The sequence below is a fragment of the Rhinolophus ferrumequinum genome, chromosome 5 (assembly GCF_004115265.2).
Source record: "Rhinolophus ferrumequinum isolate MPI-CBG mRhiFer1 chromosome 5, mRhiFer1_v1.p, whole genome shotgun sequence".
NCBI lineage: Eukaryota > Metazoa > Chordata > Mammalia > Chiroptera > Rhinolophidae > Rhinolophus > Rhinolophus ferrumequinum.
Window position 1 is genome coordinate 56,090,790 of NC_046288.1, and position 14,028 is coordinate 56,104,817.

At 31.5% G+C, this 14,028-nt stretch overlaps 1 protein-coding gene across 1 annotated transcript in view; it reads right to left on the reverse strand.

Moving 5' to 3' along the window:
- TBCK (TBC1 domain containing kinase) overlaps positions 1 to 14,028 on the reverse strand; it is a 187,794-nt gene that overhangs the window by 118,163 nt on the left and 55,603 nt on the right. Inside the window, exons 7-12 of the mRNA XM_033105921.1 lie at positions 10,673 to 10,733; positions 9,502 to 9,563; positions 9,202 to 9,263; positions 8,000 to 8,148; positions 6,778 to 6,916; positions 4,522 to 4,621 (exon numbers count right to left, since the gene is read on the reverse strand). Coding sequence (XP_032961812.1) covers positions 4,522 to 4,621; positions 6,778 to 6,916; positions 8,000 to 8,148; positions 9,202 to 9,263; positions 9,502 to 9,563; positions 10,673 to 10,733 — 573 coding nt within the window. The remainder of the gene's footprint in view (positions 1 to 4,521; positions 4,622 to 6,777; positions 6,917 to 7,999; positions 8,149 to 9,201; positions 9,264 to 9,501; positions 9,564 to 10,672; positions 10,734 to 14,028) is intronic.

Consider the following 14,028-nt stretch of genomic DNA (forward strand, 5'->3'; position numbering starts at 1 on the left):
ACATATACTTTTTTAAGTTTGGGTTTTACTGTCTTGAAAGTCATAAATATTAATTTTAAGTATCTAGTCTGCTTTTTTTCTAATTAAAAATTTAGCATATTATGGGTTAAAAACCAAAATACTTATTCAGAAAAGTATATGGTAAAAATGATTATTTGGTTTCCATATTGTTTTTAAAATCAGCAACATTAACATTTTTTCCTTAATATTTATAAAAAAATATTTTAAATTTCAAGTGAAATGTAAAACAGTTGAGTAAGTTAAATTAAAGCCTTGTTTTCATTTAACTTGTATTCACATAATTTGGATTATATTTAAGTTAAAGAAACAAATTAAGAGTAAAATCAAATCAGTTAAAACCATATATTTTAGATGTATTTTACTGTTTGTTGCCTTGTATTGCTATTTATTTTTTCCACTATACACATTCTTTCTCTTTAATGAGATTATAAGTTCAATGTATTATGTAGTAATAATTACATATATTATTTTCTGTTGCTGGCATTATGACAGATAAAAGAGATTCTAATACCCTCCTACTATATAACATGAAATATCAAATGACAGGAAAAGCCTTAAAAAGTAAGGAAAATACAGCTATCTGAGACACAAAGCTGGGCTTAGAAAGAAAGGAGCTAAGCCAGCACTAAAGTACACGATCACCATGGCCTAAGGTGTTAAAGCACCATGGGACTAAGCTTTGGACACCTGATTAACAGGTAGTCAGACAGGGGGACACTATGCTAAATCCAGGTAAAGAAAGAAAGGTGTGTTTATATATATTTAATTATAGTTGACATTCAATATTAATCTACTTCAGCTTCATGTATATAGAGCAGTGGTCAGACATGTACACAGTCTATGAAGTGATCCCTCTGATAAGTCCAGTGCCCACCTGGCACTCTATGTGATCTTTACAACATTATTGATTATATTCCTCATACTGTATTTCACATCCCCATGACGATTTGGTAACTACCAATCTGTACTTTACAATCCTTTCACCTTTTCCCCCTTCTAGTCTTTGATGTGGGGAAGAAAAATACTCAATTTCAGCTCCTTCTAGCCTTCCTGTCTCACCTAAGGAGATAGGGAGGGAAATGAGAAACATATGTGAAGGACACAGCCCAGAGACACAGGCTCACTAAAAGACTGAGATCTAATCACAGGATTAAAGAACACTTTCCCTCCGCTAAATTACCTCCCTATCAATAGGGCTCCTGTGTAATAACAGGGGAGTACAGCTAAAAGAACAACAAGCCTCAGACTGTATTTAAAAAAGTCTCTAGAGAAACTCAAAGACAACAGGGGAGACAAGACCAAGAACACTTGAGGAAATTTTAACCTCTGCCAGAAAAACTACATGAACACTAAACAGCTAGGTAAACAGATAATCTTGAACTAAAGGCCTATTTATCACAGTTCCTTTTACTGATACATCATGCCAGGTTTACAACAAAAAAATTGTAAGGCATGCTAAAATGCAAAAAACGATATTCTAAAGCGACAAGGAAAGCTTTAGAACCAGATTTATATATGGCAAAAATTTTGGAATTATCAGACCAGGAACTTAACTATGATTAATATGCCAAGGGCTCTAGGAGAAAAAGTAAGCAGCATGCAAGAACAGATGGGTAATATAACAGAGAAATGAAAATTGTAAAAAAAGAGTCAAAAGGAAATACCAGAAGTGGGAAAAAAAAAAGTAAAAGACATGAATCTCTCTGATGGATTCATCAGTAGACTAGATATGCTAAGGAAAGAATCAGTGAGTTTGAAGATATATCAATAGAAATTTTCTGAACTGAAATACAAAGGGAAATGAAAAAGAATGAAAAAAAGTAACAATATCCAAGAAGGATGAAGCAATTAAAAAAGATGCAACCAATGTGTAATAGGAATACCAGAAGGGAGTGAGAGAAACAGAGGAAATATTTGAAGTAATAATGACAGAAATTTTCAAAATTAAACAAACACCAGGAAGCTCAGAGAACACCATGCAGAATAAATACCAAAACAAATAAACAATCCCCCAAAACCTAGGCATATTATATTCAAACTATAGAAAATCAAATATCTGGAAAGAAGTAAGAGCTGGGATTGGGAAAAGGAGTGATGGGGTAAACCTTACCTATAGATGAACAAAGATACAAATTACACTGGACTGTTCTTCAGAAACCATGCAAGTGAAGAAAATAAAGTGAAATGTTTAAAGTACTGAAAGAAAAAAAAAACCAAGCAAACAAGAATTCTGTACCCAACAAAATAACCCTTCAAAAGTGGAGAAACACATTATTTGTTGGACAACAAAAATTGAAGGAATTTGTTGCCAGTAGACCTGCATTGAAAGAAATGTTAAAAGCAGCTCTTCAGAGAGAAGGAAAATGATATAGATCAGCTTGAAAACACATAAAGAAAGGAAGAATGTTACAGAAAGAATAAATGAGTACAAGATATATCTTTCATTTTTCTTATTGTTACTTGATTTAAAAATAACAGTTTGTTCAAAATAATAAATCAATGTATTTGTTGAAAAGCTTATGGATAAGTGAAATGACTGACAGCAATGTAATACGGGATGGAAAGAAGGAAACGGAAATACAGTGATACAAAACACCTACCCTGCATTACCCAGGAAGTAGTATAGTGTTATTTGAAAGTGAACTTCTATTAGGTGTGAATGTATACTGCAAATTTTAAGGAAACCACTAATTTTTTTTCCCATTAGTTTCAGGTGTACAAAACAATGTAATAGTTACACATTTATATCCATTACAAAATAATAAACCCTCCCCCCCCATCTACCACCCTCTGACATTGTATATATCTGCTACAATTCCATTGACTATATTCCCTATCTGTACTCCACATTTTTTAAAAGAAGTATAATTGCTATGGTAAAGATGAGAGAAAATGGAATCATATAAAATAGTCAATTAAAACCTGAGAAAGCAGAAAAAGAAGTGAGAGAGAGAGAGAGAGATAGAAAGAGAGAAAAAAAAACAAACAGGAGGGCACGGAATTCAGAACAGTTACACACATGGCAGATATCAATCTAACTATATCAATAACTAGTTTAAATGGGAATGGTCTAAATCTACCAATTAAAAGACAGAAATAGTCAGTGTGCATGAAAACAAAATAGGATCCAACTCTATGTTGTCTATAATAAACACGCTTTAAAGTCATAGATAGGTTAAAGGTAAAGATACTGAGTAAGACATACCATGGTAACATTAATTAAAAGAGAGTGGGATAGCTATGCTAATTTCAAACAAATCTGACTTCAGAGCAAGAAACATCATATACACACATACACATATTCTATTTATAAGAGCAACAATAACATATCTCAGGAATAAATTTGATAACTGATATATAAATATTAAAAAGAAAATCATGGTATAAAATAAAGTGGTAATTCTATATCATGATCAAGAAATAGGACTCCATATGTTAAATGTATTAATTTTCTACATTTAACCAAGAAATTTTCAATGCATTTCCAATCAAAATCCTATAATTTTTTAATGAAACTTGGTAAGATGATTATAAAAATCATACAGAAGAGCAAGATGTTAGAGCTCTTCGTCCATCTTGAAGAGAACAAATTGGGGATCTTTTCTTGCTAGACATCAAGACCTCATATAAAACTATGAAGTAAGAGAGAGTGTTCAGAACAGAAAGTACAGAATCATACCCATGCATATATGAAAGAGTTGACACTATAGATAAAAAAAAGCAGAGTAAATTATTTAATATGTGGTGCTGTGACAAGGAATTACTTCTTATGAATGAAAAATTATATTAGCTACCTACCTCATCTCTTACTAAAAAATAAAAATAAAAGTCCAGGTGGATTAATGGACTAAATATGAAAAAAATAATATCTTTAAATCTTTCAGAAGAAAGTATAGAAATACATTACAGAAAATATATTGATAACCTTGGTATAACTTTAAATAAGTTACAATAAGCAAAATATATCACATAAAACATATTTAACTATAAAGAAAAACACTGATAATTAAAATTAAGAATTCTATTCACTAAAAAACAAAAGTTAAAGGAAAAGTCACAGATTACAAAGATATTTGCACTACACATAGCCAACAAAGACTATGTATCTGGAATACATTTTCAAAAGTCCTCAAATCAATAAGAAATCACTCAATAAAAAAATTGGCAAAAGATATGAACTAGTCATGTGTAGAACAGGTAGAAAACAGACAAAAAATATGAAAGAACAAAAAATAAGAAAGTTGTGAAAGAACTCACAACTGCACTATAATAAGGGAATTAAAAATTGGTATTATAGCAAAATACCCTTCCACACCTTTTAGAGAAATAATTTTTGGAAAATTTGATACCATGTGATACCAAGTATGTGGAGAAATGAAAACCTTTATCCAATAATTGTAAAAAGATAAACCAATAAAACCACTTTTGTGAACAATGAAATAATGCATACTTAAAAAAAAAAAAAGATTTGAAGCAAATTTGCCAAAACACCATTCTTACATTTCTTAGTTGGCATAATGACAATGTCACAGTGGTATCATCTAATAATGAGCTTCTATCTCGACCTTGTCCAAAGCTTTCACCATCTTCAAAGAGAAAACTGAAAAGATTTTTAAAAATATTATTTTAATCAGCATACAAAATCCGATATAGTGTTTCTTTTAGAAAATAAAACTGTATTCTAAATCCTCAATCCCTTCATTAAAGAAATAAATTCCATGATGAATGAGTTAACAAAAAATATATACCTGCTGGCTGAAAACTCTCTAAACAATTCTCATTTTAAAATATGTGCTGATTTGGTAAGAATATAGTATATAAGCATGAAGCATTTTGGAAATATAAGAGTAGAATTTACACTCTGTTCAGGCAGTTTCAATGCTAAAATAACTCTCTTGACACAATGTACGAGGTATAATCAAACAATAAGGTGAATGTTTAAATAAAAAAATAATTATTACAGTGAAAGACACATTTCCATCAATACCCCTCAAAATACTCTCCCTTGCTTCAAACACACTTATCCCATTGTCCTTGCCACTTTCTGAAGCAGTTCTGGAAATCTTCTTTCGTGAGTGTCTTTAGTTGCGCTGCCTCGATGTCCTGAATCCTTTTGACTTTGGGGAAGAGCCAGAATTTGCATGGTGCCAGATCTGGTGAATAAGGTGGATGAGGACACACCGTAATGTTTTAATTTGACAGAAATTGCCATACCAGAAGCGATGTGTGACACGGAGCATTGTCATGATGGAGGATGATTTATGCCACACTTTAAAACACACTTTCTCTCAACCGTAGCTCACACCCAACTGACTGCACCAAACAAGTTGAAATTTGTCGCACACTGTTACTAAGGTTCCATGTGCCTGTATTGAAAATCCCTACCTTTCTACTGTGGTTTGTGATCAAAACGGGAAATGCTCCGTGTTACACATTGCTTCTGGTACAGCAATTTCTGTCAAATAAAAACATTACAGTGTGTCCTCATCCACCTTATTCAGTGGATCTGGCACTGTGCAACTTCTGGCTCTTCTCCAAAGTCAAAATGACCATGAAAGGTAAACGTTTTGAATCGATTCAGGACATCGAGGCAGCCATGACAGCACAATTAAAGACACTCACAAAAGAGGACTTCCAGAACTGCTTCATAAAGTGGCAAGAATGACGGGATAAGTGTGTTCAAAGAGAGGGGGAGTGTTTTGTGGGAGATTAATGGCAATGTGTCTTTTACCGTAATACATTTTTTTAAATTTAAACATTCACCATAGTTTTTGATCACACCTTATAAAAGTGATCCTGAGAATGTTTAGATGAGTGAAGAATGAGAAAATCAGGAAGAAAAATTATAATGATGGTAACTTCTCAGGAGAAAGAATATTGAATAATGCATGAAATTTACTTAGTATTTCAGAAAATTACTTTTGAGAATTTATATATCCTTCAAACCATTTATTCTTGGAATTTCTATCATCTTATTTCCTGATTTTCTACTTAATTCAATATGTGAGCTGTCTAACTGAAGTTAATACTTAAAAATTAGTTTAAAGGGGGGAAAAGTAGATAACGAATAGTCTATACAAATCATTAACCACCAAATTTAACATATGATGAGCAGATTATTTCTAGTTAACTATAATAAACAAATCTAATGCAAAAATCTAAAATTAAAATTATAAAGTATTGGTGGAAACTAGAGATTCAGGTTCACTTTTTTATGAATAAATATAAAGAACAATGGAACAGGAAAACCTTTGTCCCTTAGGGCTGTATTGTTATTTAACTTCCAATCTAACTTATAGGATGATGTCCAGGATCTTACACAGTTCTGTAGATTTTTCTCAACAGTGACTCAGCTGCAGAATGAGCTCTAGGACAAGCAATGACACCATACAATACACTTACATTTACAAATATAATTGGAAATAGAACATGTTTTTTCTTAATAGGCACACTAGTTGATTAACTCTCTTGAATATTACTGTTCTTTCTGACTTTTACATTTTTAATTTACTGAACATCAATTATTACAAGATATTCCAAAATAATAATTTTACTTCAAATAGAGGATAAAGCAAATTATAAAAAATAATGTTTAATACAAATATTGAAGGGAATTCTGCAATTTGATATTTCAACCAAAAATGTAAGGCATTAACTTCCCATTGCTTTCATAATCACTTAGCTGAAATGTCTACCAAAAATTTTTTTTAAATTATTACTAGATATTTTTCGTTTCCAAAATTTTTTTTTGCTTACTTGGGAAGGGTGCAGATAGGTGGTTTGGATCGAATGATTTCCTTATTGACAAGTTCTTTTTCCAAGTCACCTCCAGCTAAACACCAAAGGTAATACACTTCTTCAATAGATCTTTCTGCCAGGTAATTGCTGTTTATATCTATTAATGGCAAATTAAAGAGAATCATAGCTATCTCACTTTCTGTTTTTATTAAAAGGCAACAGACAATAGCTGATAGTCTAAAAAGGTAAAAACTGAAAAACATGGTAAGATATCCTTTACAACATTCATACTATAAAATGCACTGAGGATGAAATGCAGATATATATATTGGATGTACATTCAGTTTCTTTGAGGAAAAGTTAAATTTTTACAATTTAGGTAAGAGATACATGGGAGGTGTGTGTGTGTGTATATCAGGCTCAATGGGAAAGGAATAGGGCAGAAACAAGCACACGGGTGGGCAACCAACACAAACTGTCTCGTCCTTCATGTCTTAATTGCTGCCTCTTCTGAAGACTCTTTCTTGATGACTCAGGCAGGCTATGCTTCCACAGTGCTATGTCCATACTGACCTCCATTAGTAGTAATTGTGTGACTAAATTCTCCATCTGCCTCCCCATTTGGCATGAATGTTACTTGAAGATACAGTGTGTGGAACATAGTAAGAACTCAATAAATATCTGACTGACTGAATGTTTAGTCACCACTTCCTGCCATGACTTAACTCATAACTTTTTAGTGTAAGAGTAACTTACTGGTGTCACTAATACACACATTCTGAGAGTTGTAATTTTCATGGAGAAATAAAAACAAATTGATACCTCTTAAAATGTGGAGTATAATAGTATTGACTTCCTATCAATAGTATTACTTTTAGAGATCATTTATAATAAATTATATATAATGCAATAAAAATGTTGATGTAATGAAGACCTGATTTAAGCATTAAGATTTGAGATGAAAATAGGACTTTGCTTTACATAATAATTTTTTTTGTGGTTCTACTTCTTCTCTTTGAGTCTTCAAGTTCTTGCTCTGAAGTAATTTAAATTTAAATGATTAACATGTCGCTATATTTTAAGCACATCCAGAATTATCTTTTAATTCCAAGCTAAGTGTCCATAAAGTCGCACTAATGTATTATATATATTGTTGATAAATTCCAAACTGAAACTAGGATAAGGGTACTTCCTTTAAACACAAAGCTTACATTATTGCCTATGTCTCACGCATCATTACCTTTACACAGCTGACTGATATCCTCAGGCAGAGTTAAATCGGCACATCTCAGAGAAGAAGAAAACAGACTGGCAGGTTTGATAAACGGCGTGTATAAAGGTGCCACTTCACTGAACACATTGTCCTGCATTAATTCATCTGGGGTTGGCCTTGACAAACACATTTGAAATACAGAGCACGAATGAAAGTCATTAAAAATTTCCTAGAATAACAACACAGATTCAAGTGGACAGTTAAAAATATTAAATATCTCATTAGCAAGGAATATAATATAGCTTTCTTTGGCAGAGCCTAGGAGTCTTTCTAGAACCATCAAGTGACTGTAAGTAGTAAGCTGAATTTTTTCCCTCTGTTGTGCTTTTTGCACCTTATGATCTATCAAAATTATTACATATGAGCGTCTTCATTTTTTTACTTTTAGCTTGACAACCACGTATTTTACTAGATATCTTAAATAATAAAATTGAAAACTAATGATACCTCTTGGCTTTCTTCCTATTCTCTTAATTTAGTGTAGCATATTTACCCTGAACTATGCTTTTAGTATCATTGCCCTGTTCATAACATGCATTAGTAAAGATGTTTGTCTATGGACAGATTAGAACACATTATCTTCAAATATTATACATCTAAGGGAGTTCAGGGCCAACATATGGCTAACAGTGACATCATCAAATGAAAATAAATAAAAAAAATTCTAAGAAATCCTTTTATAATGAACAATTGCTAGCTTACCTCACCACTTATTCAAGTTCTTTGCTAGAATACATATTGTCAAAAAACTTGTTTTCATTTCTCTTCTATTTTTTGAGTCTGGGAATATGTACATCCACTCCACAGTTGAGCTAATTTTTTAATTGGAAGCTAGGAAATGAGCTAGTGACTTCTTTTGGTATATTCCAGTTTTCTGATGACGATTCACTTATTTTTTTCTTCTTTAATCAACATACATTAAAGCTATTAGGTTGATGCAAAAGTAATTGTGGTTTTTACAATTATTTTTAACCTTTGAAACCGCAATTACTTTTGCACCAACCTAACGTAACTACCAGTTATGATACTGATGTCAATTATATAGTACTATATATATATATATAAATATTCTTATTTAATCCTTTAGTACTATAACTAATTAGGAAAAAAAATCAGCTACTTATTTGTTAAAGATCTCAGTGTAATCCCAAACTGTTAATAATACTGACCTCTTGGAAGGGTGGAAGGTGAGGCACTTCTTCAAAAGATCTATCACATTTTCAGGTAGCTCCTGGTAAATAAAGAGAGAAAAAAACCAAAGTGATCCATTTTAAAAAATATGTTTTACTCAAATGATTGCTAATCTTAGGATGTTTTGATTTTTTAAAAAGTCTTTATTTGGACTTTATCCAAATTTATATTAGTTTTTTACTTTGTGAAAAACAAATAAACACAGCTTTAATATAACCTGCTATTGGATTCCCAAAAGGGAAAATAAACAAATTTTCAATAACAGATTAATGACAAACCTTTATAATGTCCAGACAACCATGCTCTTCAGCCAGAACTATTATATTGTCATCTACACAGTCTATAAAACAGAAAAATTTTATGATTAATGCTGCTTTTTTAATTTATCAGACTGACTGACTGAGTACTGAACTCTGATAATTGTTTTAAAATTGTGTAATGCAGTTTGGGAACTTCTAATATTAAAAAGCTTGTGACTTTTTAAACTTTCCTTATGTATTTTGATACAAATAAATACTGCAAACACTAAATACTAATTGAATCACAGATACTGAAAAATAGCAGCTTAAATTTAAGTGATATAAAGCAGCAATTCAAGGAGGTAGATTCGTACTCTCTCTATACACATATTACTCTTTAAAAAAACTGATTTTTTTCAAGATTATCAATTTATTTTTATTATATACAATTAAGGGAATGTACACATATTTCTCTGAGGATTAAAAGTGCAAATAAATAGTCTGTAGACCACATTTAGAAATCCCTGAGACTCTTCCACAGAGCTAGTATCAATCAATGTTATGCAATTTCATTTATAATTCATTATTAGTTAATATTTCTTAATACTATTCTGTACATATTCTTACTTGTAAATCGTATTTTCCTATACACCAATCCGTCATTCTCTTACATGAAGTGCTCTATCAGTGTTTTTTCTGTCCTTTTTTACCACACATGCTTAATTTATTCCACTCTGAAGTAGATTACACAAATTTTTATATATTTGAATTATAAATATTTGAATCTAACATACATGTAAAATATATGAGCTTTTTATAAGGAAAAATAAAACATTCTTCCTCAGTCATATTCACACAAGTCATTAAACAGAAAGCTCAAAAGTTAAGATACATTGTCTGAAAGTAAACTGCTACAGAGAAGTATAATTTCATATTCTCATATTTTGATTTCACAAGTTTAGTTGGCTAGATCATGAAACTAATTTTATATCCATTCATGTTATTCCGTGGTGAATAAGGAAAGCTCCATTATAATACTTCAGAAGGCACTTCTTAAGTTGTCCTATTAATGCTTACCACTGATCATGAGAAAATTGAAGAGTGAGGATATTTTAGTATTCACTATTTTAGACACATTCTTAGCGTGTATGACTACTAACAGTCACTAAAGATTATATTTATAGATGAAGATAAATTGTGCGACACTTACCCAAGGTAAGCAAGAATTTTAGTCTTTCAGAAATATCCAAGCTCTGAAATAATTTTCTTCCCTAAATCAAATAGGAAAAGAATTCAAGTTAACATTTGCATCTTTTTTCTAGGGAGATTTTTCCCCCCAGAGCTGAAAATGATTTTATCAGGTACTTGTATTTCTTTTCAGAGGTTTTATGAGATCCTTTTTTTTTTTTGGGGGGGGGATTTTTTAAAGTTAGTTCCACTAAAGAGAAATTATTGGTGATGTAATTTTTTTTCAAATGTTGCATAATATTTAAATTTAAACATTTCATATATCTATGGATCATTACATTTTAGTTTGACACCAAACATTGCTACTTTTAAATAATTTGTTTATTTTTTTCAATTATAGCTGACATTCAATATTATATTAGTTTCAAGAGTAGAGTATAGTAGTTAAGACATTTATATAACTTCCTAAGTGATTGCCTGATAACTCCAGTACCCATCTGGCACCACACATAGTTATTACCATATTATTGACTGTATTCCCTATGCTGTACTTTACATCCCTGTGACTATTTTGTAAGCATTGTTATTTTTAGACCCACATCCCTGGATGTCTAGAGGGATTCCAGGCTACCAGGACTTATTTGATTAGCAGTCCAAGATTCTTTCTGGGAAAGATTCATATTATCCTTTCATCTAACCAACTAATTCTTACTTTTATATATTATGATCCAGGCAATCTGTCGTCTCTATTGAGAAACATTCCATGAACTCCTTTCTCCTCTCACAATGTCTCAGATAGCCATACTTTGTGCTCCCATAACACCTGGTATGTTTCTTTATTTTAAAACATACATATTGTATTTTAATTGTTTCCTCATTAGTGGGCTTCAGATGGCTGGCTCCTTGGAATGAAGTCTGGAATCAAACACTGTAACTTCAATGATTATGTCTTGAGCAACTATCGTATATATCAGATTTCATTTTCTACCACCATTTATATAATTTGGGCAAATTACTTAACCAATTTAAGCCTCACTTTACTCATGTATAAATGTGGAATATTAACTGTACAAACCATACAGGTTGCAGTGAGGGTTATTTAATGTATTAAAAAATGCTTAGCATTTTTTTGCACATAGAAAATGCTTCATAAATGTTGAATATTATGTTTCTCTTATTATAAATTAAACTTGTATGATCCTTCAAATAGACTTAGAATGAGAAAGCTTAAGAAGATAGGCCGGTCTTTATGTAGAGAAAAAGAGACTCTTTGATTTTTTTTTTTTAATAAAAAGAAAAGAAATAAATTTTCTCAAAGACTTAAGAAATTAGAACTATAGGTAGAGATGATTGAAAAAAGTTTCCCTTCTCTCTTCTCAATCTCTTACACTGTCATATTGTCTAAAAAATTACAATCTTCTAAAAGATTAATATATTAATCTTCTAAAAATTTTGATTTCAACAATACTCGTATCGTGTTTCAAATTTTAAACGGCCCCCATATTTTATATGACTAAATATAAACTTCTCAACTTAGTATTTAAAGTCTCCTAGGTTATGGCTTCAACACATCTTTTCAGTCTAAATGCTATTTACTATTTATCTCCCCTGTGGTAACTACACACGCTGTAGTTAAATTTGATTACTTGTAATACAGTGAACACACTCTGCCTTTTCAGGCTTACAGGCTTTGAGTCAGGTTATTTCCCTACCAGTGATTTTTATTCATGTCTATCAAAATTCTATGTATCATTTCATTTTCACTCCTGAATGTCAATTTTGTGAGTTAAAGCATTCAAAATTCAAAATTACTTTCTCCCAGCATTTGATTGGCATTGTCCCACTGTTTTCTTGCTTCCTCTCTGCTAAGAAGTGCCAATCTAATTCTCATTCCTGTAGGCAATATGTCTTTTCACTCTGAGAGCTTTTAAAATTTTCTCATTAACACTGATAAAGACATCAGCACTTTGTAAAGGCAATTTAGTGTTTTGGTTAAGAGTACAGCTTTGGATGCAAACTAATAGGTACAAATCTGCTCAACTACGTACTATTATGTAACAGACAGGTTGCTTAACCTCTCTGTACCTCAATTTCCTAATCTGTAAAGTAAAACAAAACTAATTAGATAAACTTCATAAGACTGGTGTGATAATTGATTGAGATAATAGGTGAAAACATATTAGAAAAATACCTGCCTCTTGATAAGTGCTCATGAAACGGTACCTATTATTTTATTATTGGTTATCTCTTAAAAGTTTAGAATAGGACTCATAGGTACTGGTTTTTGTTGTTGTTTGTTTTTGTTTTTTTCCATTCCCTTTGCAAGGTAATTAGGGGGTTCTTTCAAACCATGGACTTTACTCACTACTTCTGATATTACTGTAAGACAGATAATAGAACATCTGAATCGATCTTCCCTGTCTTTTAAAATTTCTTTTATATGTTAAAATTCTTTATCTCTTTGTGTCATATTCTAGGAGAATTACTCAATTTCATCTTCTATGTGCAGTCTCTCCCGCTTACTATGATCTCTCTATTTAGTTCTTTATTTCAGTAATATATTTTTCTCTTAAACCTCTTACCTGGTTGTTGTTCTTTTCAGTACATATTATTGATTCATAGTTTCTATACTTGTTTCATGAATGGAACTGTTTCTTTTATCTCTTAAACAACATGTATATTTATTTTAAAGTCTTTTCAATGGTATAAATTCTTCTTTTGTTTATTTTTTATTGTAGAGTTCATCTTTAGATGTTTGGTGTTTTTTAGAAATGTACTCAGTTTTTAATTCATTTTTTAACACATCTTTTGGACAATGGAAACTTCTGGGTGGCAGAGTGGCTGTACTGACTTTCTGGTGATATGCCAAGAGCTTCCTAGCAAAATTGTCTTGGTTAAAGCTTTTCACCTAGTTCCTTAGAATTTCTAGTGCACCCAAAGTTTGCTGTTTTAGTATTTTATACAAATCTAAGGGCTTGATGAGGGAGAGGAAAATTTAGGCTTATGTTCAATTTGCTATCCTTAAATGAGACTGTTTAAACTTTGAGTACCACTTAAAATATCATGAAGCCATATGACGGAATTAATATTTCCTTTCTTGGTATTCCATAGCTCTCTGTTTACCTTCAAAGTTTATGGATCTGAATTAAATTATAAGTTCTTTCACAATGTGTTTATCCCGTGTTGCATTTGTCATGATGTTATACATACAGTAAATAATCATCAACATTTATTGAATTGAATTACTCATATAAGACATACCCAGATCATTAGTAAAAAGTTTAGATATGGGGCCGGCCCGGTGGCTCAGGCGGTTGGAGCTCCATGCTCCTAACTCCAAAGGCTGCCAGTTCAATTCCCACATGGGCCAGTGGGCTC